Source organism: Heptranchias perlo, unplaced genomic scaffold, assembly GCF_035084215.1.
Source record: "Heptranchias perlo isolate sHepPer1 unplaced genomic scaffold, sHepPer1.hap1 HAP1_SCAFFOLD_50, whole genome shotgun sequence".
NCBI classification, from domain to species: Eukaryota; Metazoa; Chordata; class Chondrichthyes; order Hexanchiformes; family Hexanchidae; genus Heptranchias; species Heptranchias perlo.
The window spans coordinates 1,152,481-1,176,615 of record NW_027139516.1 but is presented as its reverse complement, the minus strand read 5'-3'; the positions used below and the strand labels follow the sequence as shown (position 1 = coordinate 1,176,615).

The window sequence follows — 24,135 nt, the reverse complement described above, 5'->3', positions numbered from 1 at the left end:
CCGCCATTTTGTCCAAGGGTGTCCACCGAACCTGCCGCCATTTCATCCAAAATGGGATCACTCTGGGGTGACTTGGTTTAATTCGAGATCCCTGGGTGCACTTTCGAATGACTCTGGGGTTACTGGGTTCATTCTGGGATCACTCTGGGGTGACTGGGTGGAGTCTGAGTTGACTGGGTGTAAGCTGGGAGCCCTGGGAGCACTCTCGGATTACTTTGCGGTGACTGGGTGCATTATGGGATCGCTCTGGGTTGACTGGATGCAATCTGGAATCCCTGGGCGAACTTTGGGATGAATCCATGGTGATAGGGTGCATTCTGGGATCACTGGGTCCACTCTGGAATAAATCTGGGGTGACTGGGTGCACTCTTAGATGCCTGGGAGAACTCTGGGATCACTCTGGGATCAATCTGGGGTGAATGGGTGCACGCTGGGCTGCCTGCGTGCGTTCTGGGATCACTCAGGAGTGACTGGTTGCACTCTGGGCTCCCTGCGTGCAATCTGGGATCGCTATGGGGTGATTGGGTGCACTCCGGTATCCCTGTGTGAAAATAGCGATGACTCTGAGGTGACTGGGTGCATTCTGGTGTACTGAGGGTGTCACTGGGACATTCTGGTGTCACTGTGGGATCACTTGGGACTCTCTGCTGCTTACTTGCCCACATTTTGTTCAAGAATGCCGTCGTACGTGAGGCCATTTTGTCCAAGTCAGTCACCATGCTTGCCGCCATTTTTCCAAGATGGCCACCGTACATGCCGCCGTTTTGTCCAAGATGGTCGCCACACTTGTGGCCAATTTGTCCACGGTGGCGACCGTACTTGCCGCCATGCTGACCATGTGTAAATACACATACATATATAATATATACAGATATATGATATATATATATATATATATATATCAAAAATACAAGTTTTTGTTGTAGTAGTAATTATTGTCGTGGTTGTCTAAATATAAAGACTGCCCCTCTGGGATCACTCTGGTGCGACTGGGCGCACTCTGGGATCACTGGGTGTAATCTGGGGTCCCTGGGTGCACTCAGGAATACCTGGCAGCACTCTGGGATCACTCTGGGTTGACTGGGTGCATTCTGGAATCCCTGGGTGCACCCTAGGTTCACTGTGGGGTGACTGGGTGCACTCTGGGATCACTGGGTGCACTCTGGGTTCACTGTGGGATCACTGGGACATTGTGGGGTCACTGTGATATCACTGGGGACACTCTGCGCGGTACTTGCCGCTATTTTGCCCAAGATAGCTGCCATTTTGTCCAAGATGGCCAACGTACTTCTCGCCATTTTGTCCAAGATGGCTATCCGACGAATGCAAGTTGTTGTTGTAGAAGTAGTGGTAGTTGTTGTGATGGTGGTCTAAATATAAAGACTGCCAGTTTGGGATCCCTCTAGGGAGACCTGTGCCTCCCCCAGAGGAGACCGACCGAGACCTTCTTCCCTGAAAGGGACTTATGGAGGCCTCCCCCAGAGGAGACCGACCGTGGCCTCCTCAACAGGCTGCACCCAAACAGGGCCCACGAGAGTTCGGTCTGTTTATTGCCCTGTGGTTTAATTTCCTCTCTGGGCCCTGGTTTTTGGGGCCTCGGTTTAACATGTTCCTGTTCGATTGTGACCGTTGTGATTTAATCAGGTTAAAGCCTGGGGTTAAAGTAGCCCGGCCTGCAATGTAATACAAACACGTTAACCCAGAGTGAGACAAACAGGGGCCGAGAGGAGATTAACGTCGGAAACGTGAACAACTGGACAGGCTGATAGGGTTTGTTATAATTTCAAAAAGATGCTTGTGTTTCGGGGAGATGGGACAACTCTGAGGGGACAAAGCGGCCATTTGAGGGGTTTTGATGGAGTAAATAAGGAGAAACTGTTTCCAGTGGCAGGGGGTCGGTAACCAGAGGACACAGATTCAAAATAATTGTCAAAAGATACAGAGGCGACATGAGGAAGGATTATATTTTATGCAGCGAGATGTAATGATCTGTAATTCACTGCCTGAACGGGAGGTGGAAGCAGATTCAATAGTAACTTTCAAAAGGGAATTAGAGAATTACTAGAAAAGGAAAAATGTGTTGGCCATGGGGAAAGATCAGGGTAATGGGACCATCTGGTTAGCTTTTTAAAAGAGCCGACACCGGCACGATGGGCTGAATGGCTTCCCTTTGTGATGTATCATTCTGTGATTTTGCAGCGGGTTCACGGCGGCCATTTTGCGTTGGATGTCGGGAGGCCAGATTGTGGGGTCCCAGCTGAGCTCTTTTGCTCACAGTCCCTCTCACCATTTTGTGTAAACTGCATATCCAGCCTCCCGAGTAAGAGCCCTCCCCCCGACACACACACACACACACACACACTGTTCACTGGACCAAACAGTCAGGTCTGCGATGCCGCTTGGAGGAAGAGGGATGGAATTTCCAGGATCTTTTATTCAATATTTTAGAACACGAACACCATCAAAAAAAGAGACCAGGCCTGAGGTGAAGTAAACGGTGGAGTTTTATTAACACAGCACACAGACAACAACTTACATTTATATTGCACCTTTATAGTAATAAAACGACACAGGGCGCTTCACAGGAGATATTCATGTGACACCGAGCCACACAATGAGGTATTAGGACAAGTGATCAAAAACTTGGGCAAAAAGGTAGGTTTTCAGAAGAGTTTTAAAAGGAGGAGAGAGAGGCGGAGAGGTATAGGGAGGGAATTCCAGAGCTTAGGGCCCAGACAGCTGAAGGCACGGCCGCCAATGGTGGAGCAATGACAGTGGGGGATGTGCAAGCGACCGGAATTGGAGGAGGGCAGAGATTTTGCAGGGTTGAAGGGACACTTGTTACAGAGTCTGACTCCTCACTGGGAGGGACACATACTGCACATAAGGACACATCTTACCCTGCACACTTCCTGTCTGTACATTGACCCAGTGTCCCACTGCAGCCCAGACTGAGCCCCACCCTGGGCCCTTCCTGTCTGTACATTGACCCAGTGTCCCACTGCAGCCCAGACTGAGTCCCACTCTGGGCCCTTCCTGTCTGTACATTGACCCAGTGCCCCACTGCAGCCCAGACTGAGCCCCACCCTGGGCCCTTCCTGTCTGTACATTGACCCAGTGTCCCACTGCAGCCCAGACTGAGTCCCACTCTGGGCCCTTCCTGTCTGTACATTGACCCAGTGTCCCACTGCAGCCCAGACTGAGCCCCACCCTGGGCCCTTCCTCTCTGTACATTGACCCAGTGTCCCACTGCAGCCCAGACTAAGCCCCACCCTGGGCCCTTCCTGTCTGTACATTGACCCAGTGTCCCACTGCAGCCCAGACTGAGCCCCACCCTGGGCCCTTCCTGTCTGTACATTGACCCAGTGTCCCACTGCAGCCCAGACTGAGCCCCACCCTGGGCCCTTCCTGTCTGTACATTGACCCAGTGTCCCACTGCAGCCCAGACTGAGCCACACCCTGGGCCCTTCCTGTCTGTACATTGACCCAGTGTCCCACTGCAGCCCAGACTGAGCCCCACCCTGGGCCCTTCCTGTCTGTACATTGACCCAGTTTCCCACTGCAGCCCAGACTGAGCCCCACCCTGGGCCCTTCCTGTCTGTACATTGACCCAGTGTCCCACTGCAGCCCAGACTGAGCCCCACCCTGGGCCCTTCCTGTCTGTACATTGACCCAGTGTCCCACTGCAGCCCAGACTGAGCCCCACCCTGGGCCCTTCCTCTCTGTACATTGACCCAGTTTCCCACTGCAGCCCAGACTGAGCCCCACCCTGGGCCCTTCCTATCTGTCCATTGACGCAGTGGCCCACTGCAGCCCAGACTGAGCCCCACCCTGGGCCCTTCCTGTCTGTACATTGACCCAGTGCCCCATTCGGGACCATCCAGTCCCGGATATCCGGCAGAATCAGCGCTGGGGGACCGGGTGACTGAGTCTCGTGACCCTGTCGCTGGGCCTCTGACGTCACAACGGGAGACGACGCTCGCTCAGCTCGAGCTGGAAACCGTTAAAGGGCCGTTCGGATTTGAACCTGGAGCGCGGCCGGTTAAAGGGGAGGGACAGAGAATCGGCCAAAAATGTTCATATAATGAGACCAGGAATGGTTATAAATTGAAATGTTCATATAATGAGACCAGGAATGGTTTCAATTGAAATGTTCATATCATGAGACCAGGAATGGTTATAAATTGAAATGTTCATATTTCCACTCTCATTCCGGGTCTGGATTCCCGCAGTGACTCCAGGTGTCTCTTTCCGTTTGGACTGAACTGATTCTCCCTCAGACTGAAACAGATTAAAGATTAAACAGGAAATAAACAGATTGAACAACAGTGGAAATAACGGGGAGACTGGGGTTAATATTTCAATAATAATTACAGAGAAATATTACCCATAAAAGGGACTGAATCCCACTGATATTTTATTTATTGCATTAAACATTAACACAAACACTCAGCAGATCCGCTCCAGACTCCTGCGGGTCAGTATGAGGGAGCGGAGAGCGGGGACAGATCGGTCTGTGAAGGAGTTTGATCCCAGGTTCAGATCCGTCAGTGACCGGTTTGTACTGAGAGCGGAGACGAGATCCTCGGTACAAGAATCTGTGAGACCGACATCATCCAGACTGGGGATCAGAGAGAGAGAATTAACAGCAATCAGGGTAATTCCCCAGTGTTTATTAATAACACTGTTACTGATAATAATAATAATAATGTACATTATTAGTAACACTATTAATTTTACTAATAATAATGTTTAATGTTAGACAGCCAGTTATTATAAACACAATCTCACACAATCTGATACTTACCGCAGTTCCTGTATTTTACAGTCCGGGTTCCTCAGAGCCGTAAACAGTAGTTTCATTCCTGAATCTCCCAGTTTATTATTACCCAGGTTCAGAACCGTCAGTGACCGGTTTGTACTGAGAGCGGAGGAGAGATCATTGGCACAAGAAGCTGTGAGACCGTTGTACCATAACCTAGAGATCAGAGTGAGGAGAGAGACGAGCAGAGATAACAGGAATCAGAGTAAATTCCCAGTATTTATTTGTATTACTGTTCCTTATACTGACATTAATGTACAGTGTTAGACATCCAGTTATTACAAACACAATCTCACACAGTCTGATACTTACTCCAGTGTCTGTATTTTACAGTCCGGGTTCCTCAGAGCCGCAGACAATAGTTTCACTCCTGAATCTTCCAGTTGATTTCCTGCCAGTCTAAACACAAACAGACAGAGAGTGAGAACCAAACTGAATCCAATCCCCGATCTGACACAATTTCTCTCTGATTTTTCAGTGTTTCCTGTAGTATCTTCAGGAAATTAATAACTAGATTTCCCTGTCGCTGACAATGAATCTTACTCTGTCCAACGCCCCATATATTCAGGGACTGTCAGTAAATGTATTTATTAAATAAAGTGCTGTCTGTGTGAAGCCTTCAAATGTCCCTCAGTCCGGTCTCATTCCCTGATGATCAGAATCACCCTCCTGGAGGTCCCGTCATGTTTGGGGAAATTGCCTCATTTCTGCTGATTCTTAAATCCCAGATTTTATGGGAATGGGGCAATTTTCCTGAATTAAATAATAAAGTGGTGATTACCTGTACTTTATGCAGTATTATATTAATCTGTTTCATACCTCGGGGTGAGTTATATTGTGAAACGGCACTAAAGGCTGCTGTAAAATCCATCCCCCAGGATTTTATGTAACAAGGAGAGTTTATTCTGTCCTGTTACTAGTTTTAAATGTCCCTGTACTTCTAGTTTATCGGGGAGGGGAGTCTCTCACTTTATTCCCATTAAATTCTCTCCACATTTATTTCAGGCGCAACGTTCCCGACAGTTTATGGGGATTTTTCTGAAGTTCCCTCCCCGAGCGGGGCCTCACACACAGGGGGCAGATTATGGGAAATTCCCGGGTTCACTGCCCCCTGGTTAACCCAGGAGCCTCCCGCTGTGTGTGAGGCCCCACCGCTGGCCGGTGTGTGTCTGTACTCCTGGGCTAATACCCCACAACCTGTTAGATTGGAACCTTTTCAAAGGCAGATTTTAGTTCCCAAATCTCACTGAAGTGTCGGCCTGGATTAATGAGCGAGGGGCCTGAATCCACGACCTTCTGACTCAGAGGCACGAGTGCTGCCAGCTGGGTGAAGAGATGGTGGATGTATTGGAGAGTGTGAAGGGCTGTGTCATTGATGAGTTAAGATAACGGACCGTCGTCCTGCGGGGAAAGCTCAGCTCGCCCACTGGCGGTTGACTGCCCGAAAGCTGTGTTTTGCTGTTTGTTACTGAATGTTTGGTGTTTCTGCTTCCCTCTCCAACACACGTTGACAGTCCGGTGACTGTCACTTGCCCCCACACCTCGGTAAGAGGGTGGGATGCTCCGACACACAGACTGCTGCAATTAGTGTCGATCTACTTGTAAGTAACAGTGAGAAGGAGCCTCTTCAATGGACGCATCTCAGTCAGTGAGAAAAACAACAATAAATATCATTTATTACAATTAAATTATCAGACTCTTTCAGTGACCTGTATTTACTGATCGGATAAAAATTGTGAAATCCCGAATTGTTCACAAGGATCCATTTTAGATTCTCCAGTCCTGAGGGAATTACTAACCGATCCTCTTATCATTTGTCATATTTGTGTTGAATCTGTTTCTCTCTGGTTTAACTGAACTGTTTGTTTCCCTTCATTTCGGATCAGCAATACAATCCGTGACTGTTCTACAATTGGCCTGACAGTTAGAGACAAATAATCATTCACCTCAACACCTGGCATTTGTGCAGTACGGATCTCAGCCGCTGGAGTCCTTCACACCGAATGGAGCAGCCCCCCAGATTGAGGTGTTTTATTGTATCACAGAGTCCAATGACATGAGACAGCACCGCACAGTCAATCGTGGTCAGTCCCAATCCATGAAATGTAAGTGTTTCCACAGATCCCACTGTGACCCGAGCCAGTGTTTTATTCTGAGACTCAAACAGGTAGTGGAATGTGTTCAGGAGGTTCCTTTTCCCAGTTTCACGCTCTGTCTTTCCAATCTGTCCTTCAACCTTCTCCTTCACCCAGTCAATCACTCCGCAGATCGTTTGATGAAGAAATGGACCCAGAAACTCCTCCAGGGGCCGAGCTGACTGTGAGGAGGAGAGACCAACAACAAAACGGAGAAATATCTCAAATCTCCCATCTTCCTTGTTGTGGGCTTCACTGAGGAGTTTCCGGATGTTCCCTGGATATGGAGACAGGAATTGTGCGAGTGCGGCTACAAACTCTTGGATGGTGAGGTGGGGGAATGTGTAAACCACACTCTGGGCAGAATCATCTCTCTCCAAAAGTTCCATCATGAACCCAGACAGGAACTGGGAAGGTTGCAGATTGTACTTGATCAAATCTCCATTTCTGAACACAATCTTCTTCTTGGAGACCCCAGTGAAAGCCATCTCACCGATCTTCAGTAACACATCACGGGGGGATTCAATCTCTCGGCCATGGTTTTTCAGAATGTTGTAAATATAGTAGGAATATAGTTGGGTGATGGTCTTGGGAACACGCTGCTGTTTCCTTTCCCTTTGTGTGAAGAAGGGACCCAGTGACAGACCGAGGATCCAGCAGTAGGAAGGGTTGTAACACATGGTGTACAGGATCTCGTTCTCCTCCACATGATTGAAAACAGCTGCTGCCACCGACTGATCTTCAAAAAACTTGTTGAAATATTCCTTCCGTTCCTCACCAACAAATCCAAGGATTTCAGCCCAGACACTGATCTCAGCCTTTTCCAATAAATGTAATGCAGTGGGGCGGCTGGTCACTAGCACTGAACATCCTGGGAGCAGCTTGTGCTGTAATAAACTGTACACAATGTCAGACACTTCACACCAGTCTTCAGGATCTGTGCACATGTACTGAGGTTCTGTATTTCTCCGATTGTCAGCAAAATTGATACTGTCCTTGAATTCATCTAAACCATCGAATGTAAACAGTAATCCCTCTGGGTTCTTCCAGAGTTCTCCCAGAATATTTCCAAAGTAAGGATACAGATCCAGTATCAGATTCCTCAGGTTTATTCTACAGATAATAGCATTCAAATCCCGGAACCTAAAGCTGAAAACAAATTGAAAGTGTGGGTATACTTTCCCAGTGGCCCAGTCATGAACAATCTTTTGTACCATTGTTGTTTTTCCAATCCCCGCGACTCCGCTCACTGCTGCTGAACTCCCAGATTTGGATTTTCTCCGGGAAAAACTGCTCTGGAACAGTTGATCAGTTCGGATTTTTTCCAGTTCTCTCCGGAGATGTTTCTTTCTCCACTCTTCATGGTCTCGGCCTCTTGCCAGCAGTTCATGTTCTACAAGTGTCCGATCACGAACAGTGGAAATGACCGTTAGTTCAGTGTATAGATTGACCAGCTGGAAAATCTTAACCTTCTCCTTTGTTAGGATCGTGTTCACTCTCAGTGTTTCAGTTTGGACCCGGAGTGTTTCCTTGTGTTTCTGTTGAACATCTTCAATGAGAACAGACAGAAAGTGGTTCTCAATGTTAGTTGTATTGATATAAAAACAAATTCTCAATATCACTTTACTATTCAGTGAAATGTTCCGAGATTGAATTCATAGCTTCAATTGAGGTGCGAGCAGGAAATTAAACTCAGTTGCTGAAAACCTCGCTTGAAAGTGAACAAGGGCTGTGAAAAGTTTCAAATCCTCACTTGATTCTAATATTTACTGAACATGGAGATTTCGATGAAGGTGATATTTTCGCTCTGATAATTAATCCTATCAGCCCTGAACTGCACTGGAGACATCTGATAGAAACCTTAACATGATCCTGGTTATACGACAGTGGAGGTTCCATTTGATCAATCTATGAAACTGTCAGTGGTGCTGTCCTTCTGCGGAAATGGTAAATAGGGTTTTGCGTATCAGTGGGACAGAGACAGACGATGAATGGACAGAAGTTCCACTGTTATTGTATCAGACCTCAGGCAGGTTATCTGGGATATTGTGGGCACTGGGAGAGGGACAGACTGTGAATGGACAGAAGTTCCACTGTTTAACCTCGATGGAGGGGAAGCTTTCAGAAACGGGACTCGGATAAGTTATCTGGGGTATTACCTGTTGTTCTATATCACGTGATAGCAAGTAAATCTTGATGCCATTCTTAATGTACAGTGGGGAATCAGAAAGATGATTTAAGATATCGGAGTTTGCGTTGAGGGAAGGGTGGCGCATTAATGTATTTTGTTTGGCTGAGAAACTTCGGTTCTGAAATGTTTTAATGGAATTCAGAACATGAGTGCAGGAAACAGGCTCACAATCAACAAAATAATTAATAACAGAGAAAATTGAAAGTCAGAAATACGAAGGGAAATCACCCAAAGCTTTGGAAAGCAGGCACCAGATACCGGGGAAGGACACTAAAGGGACAGTGTAAGTGGGGTGAAGTGATAATTGAACGTGTTTCTGTGGATTCACTGAGAGGAAGCAAAAGTGGGGTCATCTCTCTAACAGGGACAGGCTTATTTGGGCCAAATGGTCTTTTCCTGTCTCTAATCATTCTCCTGTTGTATTGTGTTTCAGAAATAGTGAACACTTTTTCAGCAATTATTATGTATATTAATTGAATGTGTTTTTATAACAGTCCTGTCATATCACCGATTATTATTAATAATACAACTGTTGCTCACTTCACTCAGTGTAATGTTAGAGCAGAAAACATTCACAGTTCATTTCAACTGTTCCCCAGTAATTATACTCCGTTGTTTCATTTTGGTCTGATATTCCTCCAATGAAGGTTTGGGAAATTAAATCTGTTTCCATTAGTCATTACATTAGGTCTTAAAAGACCCTGAGTTAAAGGGCTATTCTTTGAGTAAAATAAGGTTCTCTCTTCCACTGCCATTAGGGAGCCAGCCCATAACTTCCTTGTGTGAACATCTCGGAAGTGTGAACTTCTCAGATCAGATCGAACATTTTGGCGTCTCGCTCTGTGCTGTGAAATGATAACATTTTAAAGTTTCGCTTTTCTCCACCTCTTTCCTTCCAGTTGGTGGTGGGGAGATTCCAAGGGGGGGGGGGGGCAGTAACATCTGGCTCAAGGCACTGCTCTTCAATTATGAAAACCAGAATGTCTGGGCAGCACGAAGGAGGTGCGTATTGGGATTCACAGTGTATCAGGATCCTGACAGGTGTGCATTGGGATTCACAGTGTATCAGGATCCTGACAGGTGTGCATTGGGATTCACAGTGTATCAGGATCCTGACAGGTGTGTATTGGGATTCACATTGTATCAGGATCCTGACAGGTGTGTATGGGGATCCACGGTGTATCAAGATCCTGCCAGGTGTGTATTGGGTTTCACAGTGTTGGGATCCTTACAGGTGTGTATGGGGTTTGACAGGGTATCAGGATTCTGCCAGATGTGTATGGGGATTCACAGTGTATCAGGATCCTGCCAGATGTATATGTAGTTTCAGAGTGTATCAGGATCCTGCCAGGTGTGTTTGGGGTTTTGCAGTGTATCAGGATCCGGTCAGGTGTGTTTGGGGTTTCACAGTGTATCGGGTCGCTACCAGGTGTGCATGGGGAGTCACAGTGTATCGGGATCCTGCCAGGTGTGTATGGGGATTCACAGTGTACCGGGTCGCTGCCAGGTGTGTATGGGGATTCACAGTGTATCGGGATCCTGCCAGATGTGTATGGGGATTCACAGTGTATCAGGATCCTGACAGTTGTGTATGGGGATTCACAGTGTATCAGGATCCTGCCAGTTTTGTATGGGGATTCACAGTGCATCAGGATCCTGCCAGGTGTCCATGGGATTTCACAGTGTATCAGGACAATGTCAGTTGAGTATAAGAATTAAGAAGTGATAGTGATCAGCATCTGGATTAAGTGCAACAGTGGAGCTTCTGTATATTTAGAAAATATGTCAGAAACCGCATGAATTAGAACTTGAAAAGTTGGGTGTTGATGACAAGTTCAAACGAGGTTCATTTCTATTCCCTCCAGCCTTTCAATTTCGGATTCCCAGATTCCGACAATCTCTAAACAAAAGTCTACAGTCAAACATTCTGATTCTCAGAAGTGAAATAAACGGTTTAAAATTTCCATTTCATCACTTACCTTTCAGGTGACTGGGTATTTCAGATAAACCTCGTCCGATGTTCATATAATCAAATGGATCAGGACCTGTTTAAATCATTGAGCTTTCATGAAATCAGATCTGTGTAATGTTATCGTAAATTCTGCAGTGTTTCAATCTGAAATTGAATTCAGTGTCTGATTTTACTGTACCAAGTTCCTGCATCTCTTTCAGTATTTTGTCCAACTTTGGTACCACATGGTGCATTTTCACAAAGGATTCCCACATCACCCTTCGGGCCCGAGAGCCTTTCTCCATCACCAGATTTAGGACAAGTTTGGAACTGTCCGCCCTGTTTCCCTTCTCCACGAGATCAATGACTTTCTGTAAAGAATAACAATGAATATATTGGTCTCTCCTTTTCCCAGTCCCAGTAAAACTGATTCCCTTTTGTTTTCAGTCCACACAAGAGTTACACCCGAACCGTTCCCCTATCCTTTGCACAGACACTGACCGATCCACTGGGTATTTTCACGTCTTCGTATCATTGCTTCAGATTCACTGTATTTTCAGTTTGATCAATTTCTTTCCTATTTGGCCTGTTTCTGTTCTGTCACATTCTATGATTCTAAGATCTGATATCCTTTTCGTTCTGTGATGTTGAAACAATCCAAACTCATTCTGTGTCCCTCCCACTCACCCGATGTTCCTGTCCACTGAAATGCCTCTCGTACGTTAACAACGAGCTGACTCCGTCCACCACTTCTTCAATCGCCTGTTCCAGTCTGTCCCGGTAGAATTTCGTCAACTGGAACAGCTGGTAATCGTCGCAATTTGTCAGGAACTCAGTGATTGCAGTGTTCGGATCTGTGAAAAAAAATGGAGAAAACTAAACACATTATCGACTTTCTCTCCGGGCGGCTACATTTCCTCTTATACCAAATGGCTGAAGCCTCCTGTGAGCCACATTATCAAACACCTTCTGAAAACCCATATAGAATCATAGAATCATAGAATCATAGAAGTTACAACATGGAAACAGGCCCTTCGGCCCAACATGTCCATGTCGCCCAGTTTATACCACTAAGCTAGTCCCAATTGCCTGCACTTGGCCCATATCCCTCGATACCCATCTTCCCCATGTAACTGTCCAAATGCTTTTTAAAAGACAAAATTGTACCCGCCTCTACTACTGCCTCTGGCAGCTCGTTCCAGACACTCACCACCCTTTGAGTGAAAAAATTGCCCCTCTGGATCCTTTTGTATCTCTCCCCTCTCACCTTAAATCTGTGCCCCCTCGTTATAGACTCCCCTACCTTTGGGAAAAGATTTTGACTATCGACCTTATCTATGCCCCTCATATACACCGCATGTGCTGCATTCCATCGATCTATATGGTCACCTCTCAACAAAGCTGTATCAGATTTGTCAAATACGACTTGTCTGCAGCGAATCCGTTCCAGCCTCCCCTGATCATCCCCTGTGTCTCTAAATGTTCAGTAATTCGACCTGGAATTACAGATTTAAGGAGTTTGCCGACGACTGACGGAAACTAGTTGGTCTCCAGTTACCCGTTGGCCCTCTCTCCCTATTTTAAAAGAGACATTACTTGGGCTCCTTCAGTCCACCTGGATATTTTTGATAACAAACGAGGATTGAGAAATTGTGATCAGAGTCCATCCTATCTCCGCTCTGACTTCCTTTATTAGCCTCGGGTGTGTTATCTCTGGGCCCAGTGATTTATCCACCTCGGCGATGTTTCTCAGATCCAAATCCTACTCTACAGTTATCTCTAACTATGGTCCCACATCGTCCTCTCGTACACCAACATTTTCAATTCCACCATCATTTTTAGAAACTGAAGGAAATATTTTTTGATCTCCCCAAACCTTCATCCACAACTAATTTCTCCCAGTTCTCCCTCTATCTCAGCTCAACTTCTTGCTGGCCTGCAAAACCGACCGAGTATTGTGCTATTTCCCTTCCTATTGCTTAACTGCATTCATATGGATTCTATCTTAATATTGTTCACTGGAACATCCTTATTTTCGAAACCTCTCCTTCTCTCTCTTCTCCTTTAAGACGCTCCTTAAAACCGACAACTTTACCCAAGCTTTTGGTCATTCGTCCGAAAATCTCCTTATTTGTCTCGGTGTCAAATTTTGTTTGATAATCGCACCTTGACGCAACCTGTATCGTCTTTCAATATTAAAGGCGCTATAAATGCAAGTTTTTTATTGTTCTAACTCTGTCTTATAAACTTTTATTAATACTGGCGTCCAGAACTATTTTTCTCTCCCCTCAAAATGTTTTAATCAGAAACATTTCGCTCTGAACCCTGTGAAACCTCAGGCCCTGTCTTACAGATACTCGATCACATCTCTGATGCTTCTGATTTTCCGAATGTTTTTGGAATGATCTGTATATTCACAGACATAACACACAAACCTAACTCCGATTTTTTGGAATGTTGACCCGTTTCCGTTTCTTTGCTTTTTTAAAATACCAAGTGACTTTATCTCTCAACACCACCTTGCTTTTTTCCTGCTAATAACTTTTCACTATTTTATAAATCTTCTGTACTGGTCCAACAGTTTTATTAATTCCAATCTCTAATCTCAGAACCTGAGATTTCCCACCCTCCAGTCATATGAGCTGAAACCCTCCCACTGCTCCATTCACCCAGTCTGTAAAACCATTGTTGGTCGGTTCAGACCGTGACCGTCCCTTCCCTTCTCCCTGAACTCATTCCAGTCCTCATGACCGTGAACCCTGCCCTCCTGCTCCATTCACCCAGTCGGTAAAACCATTGTTGGTCGGTTCAGACCGTGACCGTCCCTTCCCTTCTCCCTGAACTCACGCTAGTCCCCAAGACCGTGAACCCTTCCCTCCTGCTCCAGCCCTGCAGCCACACATTGACCGGCCTCATATTTCCCCCTTTAAGCGGCCCAGTGAAAACAATCCAGAGATCGCCAACTCTAAGCCTTGTTTTTTAGTCGAGTGCTAAGTCTCAATATTCCCTCGATAAACGTATTTCTATCCGTGTTATTGTTTCCGACCATGGCGATTTTCTGCTCTCCATTACTTCCCAGAGATGGTCCCACCTGTTCCAGGATGTTCTTCCCTCTGACACCAGGGAGGTAACTTACCATTTGGGGCCGTGCTCAGGGCTGCAGAAGAGTCTGTCTGTTCCGTGACAATAGAATCTTCCACTATTATCGTTCTCCTATTCCTGTGTCGTACTTGCCTCTAACCACCTGCCCTTCTCGGGGTGTCCCCCTGCTCCCCGGTCTCACACTGTTACTCGGAAAGCCCATTCTCTGATTCACTGTCTCTCTCCACCTTACAGTCCCCAACACCAGGTATCTATTGGACAGTTACAATACTCAGGAGATCCCTCCACCTGTGACTGCACTGTCCTTCTAGATGGTCACTCACTTCCCGCTATCGACACAGTGTCTGTGCTGTTACCTCTTCCTGTGTGAGCTGCAGTTTCTTGTTTGTGATCTGGAGCTTTTGTCAGGACACAATTGAAATTTTAAAGAATTCTGTGAACCTACCTGTGTCCATTGTCATTCTTGTTGAGGGTGTTGGATTTTCTCCCCTGTTTGAAGCTTCAGCCAAGGCTGTGACAGACGTTCCCAGGTTCTGATGAACTGTAATCAATACAATATTAATAGGAGGTTAGGCAGCAATATTAAAATGAGCAGGAGAACGTTCCCTTGTTAAACATGATACCAAGTCTCTCCTCCGCCATCAGTTCAACAGCTTTTAGCTCTGGGATGGAGCATTTCCCGAGTGTGATGATCAACACTCCACATCAGGTGTGACACAGACAGCTGCCCAGTGAAATCCAGTGAGTCCCGCTGATCACAATATCCAAGTTCCAGACTGGCTCCCATCGGCAGAGACTCTGCACTCGGAGCGCCCATTCGTTAGGTTTAATCATAGTGCAGGCCAGAAAAGCTTTATTCCTGAGACAGTGAATATTCTGGAGGGAAATATGGAGCGGGGTGATCATTGATGATTTAAATGACCCTTCACTCGGTTTTAACTTCTGGCGCTGTTTTATTATTTTATTCACAGAAGTGTTTTATATTTTTGACTGGTTGTGTTTTGATATTAAATCCTGGTACTTGATGAATATGATATCTATCGACATACACAAAATACAGCTGGGTGTGATTCCTCTGGTGTCTATAGGCAGTGACAGTCTCCGTGAATTCATGGAGATGGGTCCTGGTTGGTGCGTCTATTGGATATATATATTAAACATATTTCTCATGAAGTCAGTACCTGACAAATGAGCACGTAGGAGGTGAGGAGATTTACCACTGTTCTAATATTAACACTAATGAGACTGTAGGAGGTGAGGAGATTTACCACTGTTCTAATATTAACACTAATGAGCTCTGTAGGAGGTGAGGAGATTTACCACTGTTCTAATATTAACACTAATGAGCACTGTGGGAGGTGAGGAGATTTACCACTGTTCTAATATTAACATTAATGAGCACTGTGGGAGGTGAGGAGATTTACCACTGTTCTAATATTAACACTAATGAGCACTGTGGGAGGTGAGGAGATTTACCACTGTTCACCATCTACAAGGCACAAGTCAGGAGTGTGATGGAATACTCTCCACTTGCCTGGATGAGTGCAGCTCCAACAACACTCAAGAAGCTCGACACCATCCAAGATAAAGCAGCCCACTTGATTGGCACCCCATCCACCACCCTAAACATTCACTCCCTTCACCACCGGCGCACTGTGGCTGCAGTGTGTACCATCCACAGGATGCACTGCAGCAACTCGCCAAGGCTTCTTCGACAGCACCTCCCAAACCCGCGACCTCTACCACCGAGAAGGACAAGGGCAGCAGGCGCATGGGAACAACACCACCTGCACGTTCCCCTCCAAGTCACACACCATCCCGACTTGGAAATATATCGCAGTTCCTTCATTGTCGCTGGGTCAAAATCCTGGAACTCCCTTCCTAACAGCACTGTTGGAGAACCGTCACCACACGGACTGCAGCGGTTCAAGAAGGCGGCTCACCACCACCTTCTCGAGGGCAATTAGGGATGGGCAATAAATGCCGGCCTCGCCAGCGACGCCCACATCCCGTGAACGAATAAAAAAAATAAAAAAATAAAAATATTAACGCTAATGAGTACTGTAGGAGGTGAGGAGATTTATCATTGTTCCAATGTTAACTCTAATGAGCACTGCAGGAGATGAGCAGATTTACCACTGTTCCAATATTAACACTAACGAGCACTGTAGGAGGTGAGGAGATTTACCACTGTTCTAATATTAACGCAAATAAGTACTGGAGCAGGTGAGGAGATTTACCACTGTTCAAATATTAACAAGAAAGAGCACTGTAGGAGGTGAGGAGATTTACCAGTGTTCTAACATTAACACTAATGAGCACTGGAGCTGGTGAGGAGATTTACCATTGTTCCAATATTGACACTAACGAATACTGTTGGAGGTGAGGATATTTACCACTGTTCTAATGTTAACACTAATGAACACTGTAGGAGGTGAGGAGATTTACCACTGTTCTAATATTAACACTAATGAGCACTGTAGGAGGTGAGGAGATTTACCACTGTTCTAAGATGAACACCAATGAGCACTGCAGAATGTGCGGAGTTTTACCAATGTTCTAATATTAACACTAATGAGCTCTGTAGGAGGTGAGGAGATTTACCACTGTTCTAATATTAACACTAATGAGCACTGTAGGAGGTGAGGAGATTTCCCACTGTTCCAATATTAACACTAATGACATTTGTAGGAGGTGAGGAGATTTACCACTGTTCCAATATTAACACTAATGTGCACAGTAGGAGGTGAGGAGATTTACCACTGTTCCATTATTAACACTAATGAGCACTGTAGGAGGTGAGGAGATTTACCACTGTTCTAATAGTAACACAAATGAACAATGTCGGAGGTGAGGAGATTTACCATTTTTCGAATATTAACACAAATCAACAATGTCGGAGGTGAGGAGATTTACTACTGTTGTAAAATTAACACTAATTAGCACTGTAGGAGGTGAGGGGATTTACCACTGTTCTAATATTAACACTAATGAGCACTGTAGGAGGTGAGGAGATTTACCACTGTTCTAATATTAACACTAATGAGCACTGCAGAATGTGCGGAGTTTTACCAATGTTCTAATATTAACACTAATGAGCTCTGTAGGAGGTGAGGAGATTTACCACTGTTCTAATATTAACACTAATGAGCTCTGTAGGAGGTGAGGAGATTTACCACTGTTCTAATATTAACACTAATGAGCACTGTAGGAGGTGAGGTGATTTCCCACTGTTCCAATATTAACACTAATGACATTTGTAGGAGGTGAGGAGATTTACCACTGTTCCAATATTAACACTAATGTGCACAGTAGGAGGTGAGGAGATTTACCACTGTTCCATTATTAACACTAATGAGCACTGTAGGAGGTGAGGAGATTTACCACTGTTCTAATAGTAACACAAATGAACAATGTCGGAGGTGAGGAGATTTACCATTTTTCGAATATTAACACAAATCAACAATGTCGGAGGTGAGGAGATTTACTACTGTTGTAAAATTAACACTAATTAGCACTGTAGGAGGTGAGGGGATTTACCACTGTTCACATATTAACACTAATGAGCACTGTAGCAGGTGAGGAGATTTACCATTGTTCCAATATTAACACTAATGACCACGATAGGAGGTGAGGAGATTCACCACTGTTCTAATATGAACACTAATGAGTACTGCAGAATGTGCGGAGTTTTACCACTGTTCTGATATTAACACTAATGACCTCTGTAGGAGGTTAGGAGATTTTCCACTGTTCTAATATTAACACAAATGAACAATGTCGGAGGTGAGGAGATTTACCATTGTTCTAATATTAACAGAAATGAACAATGTCTGAGGTGAGGTGATTTACCATTGTTCCAATATTAACAGAAATGAACAATGTCGGAGGTGAGGAGATTTACCATTGTTCTAATATTAACAGAAATGAACAATGTCTGAGGTGAGGTGATTTACCATTGTTCTAATATTAACACCAATGAGCACTGTACGAGGGGAGGAGATTTAACACTGTTCTAATATTAACACGAATGAGCACTGTAGGAGGTGAGGAGATTTACTTCTGCTCCAATATTAACACAATGAGCAATGTAGAATGTGAGGAGATTTATCACTGTTCGAATATTAACACTAATGAGCACCGTAGGAAGTGAGGAGATTTACTTCTGCTCCAATATTAACACAATGAGCAATGTAGAATGTGAGGAGATTTACCACTGTTCTAATATTAACATTAATGAGCACTGTCGGAGTTTCGGTGATTTACCCCTGTTCTAATACTAACACTAATGAGCACTGTAGGAGGTCAGGAGATTTACCACTGTTCTAATATTAACACTAATGAGCACTGTCGGAGGTGAGGAGATTCACCACTGTTCTAATATGAACACTAATGAGCACTCTCGGAGGTGAGGAAATTTAGCACTGTTCTAATATTAACTCTAAGCTATAATGTTATCAATCGATAACTTTAAACCGTGAGCTAATTCACACAATTTATGTTTGGAATCTCATTGGGGATTTTAGAATCTCCGATAAAACCATGAATTTCAGTGGTCGGCATGACTGCTGTTCGACAACAGAATTCTCCACTAGTATGTGTGTTTTGCGAAGTAACAGAATTCATGGCGGGGTCTGAAGATGGTGTCTTCGTTTTTCCCAATGTTTAATTGGAGAAATGTGTCCCTCGTCCAAGACTGGATGTTGGACGAGCAGCGCGAAAAAGCAGAGGCAGTGGATCGGCCGAGAGATGGTGGAGATGTCGAGCAGAGTGTTGCCAGTGCACATGTGAAAGCTGAACCCTTGTCTTCATATAATGTCTCCAAGGGGCAGCATGTGGATGAGAAATAGGAAGGGGTGAGGTGAGATCCATGGGGTCTCCCAGAGTTCACAGTACGGAAGCAGAGAAGCCATGTAAGGAGGTTCTCCGGCTACGACTGGACAGGCACCCCACTGACCCAGTCTTACACCGAAACCCCACTGACCCAGTCCCACACCGACACCACACTGACCCAGTCCCACACCGACACCTCATTGACCCAGTCCTACACCCACATCCCACTGACCCAGTCCCACACCCACACCCCATTGACCCAGTCCCACACCCACACTCCACTGACCCAGTCCCATACCCACACCCCACTGACCCAGTCCCATACCCACACCACACTGACCCAGTCCCACACCCACACTCCACTGACCCAGTCCCACACCCTCACCCCACTGACCCAGTCCCACACCCACACCCCACTGACCCAGACCCACACCAACACCCACCGATGCAGACCCACACCGACACCCCACTGACCAAGTCCCAATTCCCACTGAGGCAGTACCACACCAATAGTCCAATGACCAAGTTCCACACCGACACCAGACTGACCCAGTCCCACACCAAACCCCACTGTCCCAGTCCCAAACAGACACCCCACTGACCCAGTCCCACACCCACACACCACTGACCCAGACCTACACCAACACCCACCGATGCAGACCCACACCGACACCCTACTGGACCAGGCCCAAACCCCACTGAGGCAGTACCACACCAATAGCCCAATGACCCAGCCACACGGACATCATCCAACCTGTTGGTAATTAGAGTAGTTATATCTTATCGAAAGATTTTTTCCTGTTGGTGATTAATGTCGTTACATTTTGTATAAAGATTAGTGATGGACGATTCTACCTGTCCATAGTTGGTGTAGTTACTTTTTATATAAAGATTAGTGATTTTTCCTCCGACCTGTTGGTAATTTGTGTCGTTACTTTTCATATAAAGTTTAGTGATGGACCCTCCTATCTGTTGGACTCTAATACCTGTTGGTAATTTGTGTCGTTACTTTTTATGTATAGATTAGTGATAGACCCTCCGAGCTGTTGGTAATTTGAGGAGCTACTTATTATATAATGATTAGTGATGGACTCTCCTCCCTGTTGGTAATTTGTGGAGTTACTTTTTATATATAGATTAGTGATGGACCCTCCTACCTGTAGATATAAAAAGTAACTGCACTAATTACCAAGATTAACGATCAGGAACCTCCTATGTGTCTGAAAGATCGTTTCAGCCCTGAATCAGTTTCGATTGAAAACATTCCTGAAGTTTATTTCTGTCTAAAGGGAGCGGCCTTTGTTTTTTTCAGTTGAGTCAGTTTGGCAAATAACTTCCTCATTAACATGAACTTATTTTAGCAAAAACAAAAGTCCCTGCTCCATTTTCCCACCGAATGCGCGTCCGTTGCTACCTGCCGCATTAAACAGTAATTCATTGTTGTAATTAATCGCCGGCACGTTTTATCTCCGAAATTGCTCCTATCCTGTGACTGGTTCGCGTTCAGTCCGGCCTCATGTAACCAGAGGCTGATTTTCCAGGTGCTGGGCAGAGATCAATAATCGGACAGTGCGAATGTGTGAACCCTTCACTGAGCTGAACTGTGTGTTCGGTCTGAACAGCTGGTCCCGCCTTTGATCAGCTAAATGAAAGTGTATCGGGCACCAAACGGTCCAGTGAGTAAAAAGAGCCAGTGTTACAGGAAAAATCCGTCCGGAGTTAGACGGACCCAGGTTCAACTTCTGTTTACTGAATTGCAAATTCTAAAATGGGCAGGATGGTAAATCCCCAGTGTTCACGTTCCTACTTTCTGTCCTGTAACCGCTCTTATAATGTTGTGTCTGTGGGGAGACTAGTGGAGACCAGAAGAGGGTCCCACAGCGACACAACACAACTGACTCTGCCCCACACCGGCACCCAACAGACCCAGTCCCACACCCCACTGAACCCTTCCCACACCCACACCCCACTGACACAGTCCCACACCGACACCCCACTGTCCCAGTCCCACACCCACACCCCACTGACACAGTCCCACACCGACACCCCACTGACCCAGTCCCACACCCACACCCCACTGACACAGTCCCACACCCCACTGACACTGTCTCACACCGACACCCCACTGACCCAGTCCCACACCCACACCCCACTGACACAGTCCCACACCCACACCCCACTGACACAGCCCCACACCGACACCCCACTGACACAGTCCCACACCCACACCCCACTGACACAGTCCCACACCCACACCCTACTGACACAGTCCCGCACCCACACCCCACTGACCCAGTCGCACAACGAGCCACTGACTGAAATCTCCGGTGTAAAATAGCCCGCCTTCAGTCACTGTCCGAGCGAAAACTTAGTGAATTGTTACACCCGCGAGGAATACAGAGCTCCCCACGCCGGGGAACATATCTGACAGCGGGAAATCGGCTTTAGAAAAAAAGAGGAAGGGGAGAAAACGATAATAAAATCACAAAATGACTCTGAGAAGCTACGTTAACTTACCTTGATCCCGCAAGGATTTTCTCTCTCACAATGTCCGTGTAGATTTTGCAACTTATATCCTTGTTATTTCATTACAACTAATCAGGTAGAAGTTCCTTGTTTTATTTTAGCAAATCACGAATTGTGAATTTGATCTGAACCTTGTGATGTGAGATTCTGAACTCCGCCCTCTGTGTGAAAGCTGCTGTCAAACCTCAGGATGGATTTCAACTCAAACATTCCTCGTTTGTTTGAGAACAGGGAGCGGCCTTTCTGGTGAAATCTAATCGAACCGGTTTGACAGTTCGTTGCCACTTCAACTGTGAACAAATTCAGTTGTACATTTAAATTTATCTCTTCTTGTTTCAGGGAAGTTCAGTAAAACAGACACTTGGTTCGAAAGAAATTGTTACATTTCCATCTGGGACATTGTTTGCTAAAATCCCTGATGTTTTTATGCTTTCAACCCAGGACCCAAGAGCCAGTGTCTTGTCAGTGAGCTGAGGGGGAGGCTGTTTCTGTAAGTGAGGACATTAACCATTTAACCGCCGAATTAAACTATCCTTGAGCATCAATCACCTCAGTTACTGGGGGAATGAGCACTGACATTCTCCAGTTACGTTTATCATGGTAAATATTCAGCAGATACACCCGTTATAATGTTAAATCCAGAAAGGACTATTCATGTGATGTGGCCGGTAAAAAGATTGGATTATCCTCATTTTCAGGGGGTTTCTCAGACAGTTATAAATATCCCTTTGCCCTGGCTCTGTACTTGCTCAAAACTTTAACTCATTGCACACCTTCCAGTTCTAAAGAAATGTCTTCGACCTTAAGCGTTAACTCTGTTTCTTTCTCCTCAGATACGGACTGACTGGGCTTGATGGCCGGCGCGGACACGATGGGCCGAAGGGCCTCTATCCGTGCTGTATAACTCTATGACTCTATGACTCTATGACTTGCTGAGCTTCTCCAGCATTTTCTGTTTTTAATTCAGATTTCCAGCATCCGCAGTGTTTTGCTTTTGAATAAATATCCCTTCCCTGGGATGGAAGTGTCCGCAGTGAGAAAGTGTTTGAGGACGGATTGTGGTGATAATTCCGAGGGACGGATTGTTGTGATCAATCCCGGGGACAGATTGTGGTGATAATTCCAAGGGAGGGATTGTTGTGATCAATTCCAGGGACAGATTGTGGTGATAATTCCGAGGCAAGGATTGTTGTGATCAATCCCAGGGGCAGATTGTGGTGATAATTCCAAGGGAGGGATTGTTGTGATCAATCCCGGGGACAGATTGTGGTGATAATTCCGAGGCAAGGATTGTTGTGATCAATTCCAGGGACAGATTGTGGTGATAATTCCAAGGGAGGGATTGTTGTGATCAATCCCAGGGGCAGATTGTGGTGATAATTCCAAGGGAGGGATTGTTGTGATCAATCCCAGGGACAGATTGTGGTGATGATTCCGAGGGACGGGTTGTTGTGATCAATCCCAGGGACAGATTGTGGTGATGATTCCGAGGGACGGGTTGTTGTGATCAATCCCAGGGACAGATTGTGGTGATAATTCCGAGGGACGGATTGTTGTGATCAATCCCAGGGACAGATTGTGGTGATAATTCCGAGGGACGGGTTGTTGTGATCAATCCCAGGGACAGATTGTGGTGATAATTCCGAGGGACGGGTTGTTGTGATCAATCCCAGGGACAGATTGTGGTGATAATTCCGAGGGACGGATTGTTGTGATCAATCCCAGGGACAGATTGCGATATTTCCCTTTTCTCTCTAATTTCCCCTTTGTTTTTTGACCAGGATTAAGGGTTCATTCGGGCCAGAGGCACAGTCTGAAGGGCGGTCCCAAAAATCCCCCAATATTTGTCTTCGTGTAAACTCTCCCTCCACAGACCTTCTCTTTCTTGCTTGTTTCAATCTACCGTTATTTTAAGCGGAGAGTGATTCATTCTGACAAAAACAATCAAAGGACCAAGAACATCTCATTAAATTCAATGTTCAATGGGCAGTACGGCTATTTTGGGGGTTTTGCATGCAGTCGTGGTGCATTAATTGATGTGTTTATAATTATAAAATGACTCGATGCGGTAGATGCAGAGAAACTATTTCCTTTTATGCGAAAATCCAGAACAAGGGGGGCAATCTTAAAAGTAGAGCTAGGCCATTCAGTATTGAAATCAGGAAGCATTTTTTCACACAGGGTAGTGGAAATGTGGAATTCTCTCCCCCAAAAGGCTGTGGATTTTGGGTCACTTGGAACTTTCAAGACTGATATCGACAGATTTTTATGAGATAAGTGTATCAAGCGGTAAGGATCAAAAGCAGGAATAAAATAGAGTTGAGGTACAGATCAGCCCTGATCAAATTAAATGGAGGAACAGGCTCGAGGGTTTGAATGGCCTACTCCTGTCCCAATGTTCTTAAATTTAATCAGCACCCGAATAATGAATTCCGACATTTGGTAAATGTGAAGGCGAGTCAGAGTTTCAGGACATTGAATTCAGCGCTGAGGGGTTTGATCAATCCCTTTAAACGGACGTGTTTGGCTCTTTTTATTTAAGACTGAGCTCCATCTGGTCTGAACTTCACAGAAT

At 45.6% G+C, this 24,135-nt stretch overlaps 1 protein-coding gene across 2 annotated transcripts; it reads right to left on the bottom strand.

Moving 5' to 3' along the window:
• Positions 1-2,486: 2,486 nt before the first annotated feature.
• Positions 2,487-21,571, bottom strand: LOC137313998 (NACHT, LRR and PYD domains-containing protein 3-like). Of its 2 annotated transcripts, XM_067979684.1 has the most exons (8): positions 21,552-21,571; positions 14,647-14,742; positions 11,787-11,953; positions 11,128-11,470; positions 6,769-8,506; positions 5,135-5,221; positions 4,808-4,978; positions 2,487-4,621 (listed from the first exon to the last, which is right to left on the bottom strand). In XM_067979684.1, the coding sequence occupies exons 4-8, from the start codon at positions 11,171-11,173 to the stop codon at positions 4,450-4,452; spliced, it is 2,214 nt and encodes a 737-aa protein (XP_067835785.1). In that variant the 5' UTR covers positions 11,174-11,470; positions 11,787-11,953; positions 14,647-14,742; positions 21,552-21,571; the 3' UTR covers positions 2,487-4,449. The 2 variants fall into 2 exon arrangements, with proteins under 2 accessions (XP_067835785.1, XP_067835786.1); XM_067979685.1 differs by lacking the exon at positions 2,487-4,621 and having other exon boundaries at positions 4,840-4,955.
• Between the last annotated feature and the right edge of the window lie 2,564 nt (positions 21,572-24,135).

Coding starts and splice junctions, on each gene's coding strand:
- LOC137313998 (XM_067979684.1), bottom strand. CDS start 11,173: ATGAACATCGGACGAGGTTTATCTGAAATACCCAGTCACCTGAAAG. Junction 5,222..6,768: donor CACAAATGCCAGGTGTTGAG/GTGAATGATTAT, acceptor GTTTGTGTTTAG/ACTGGCAGGAAATCAACTGG. Junction 4,622..4,807: donor TGTAAAATACAGGAACTGCG/GTAAGTATCAGA, acceptor TCTGATCCCCAG/TCTGGATGATGTCGGTCTCA.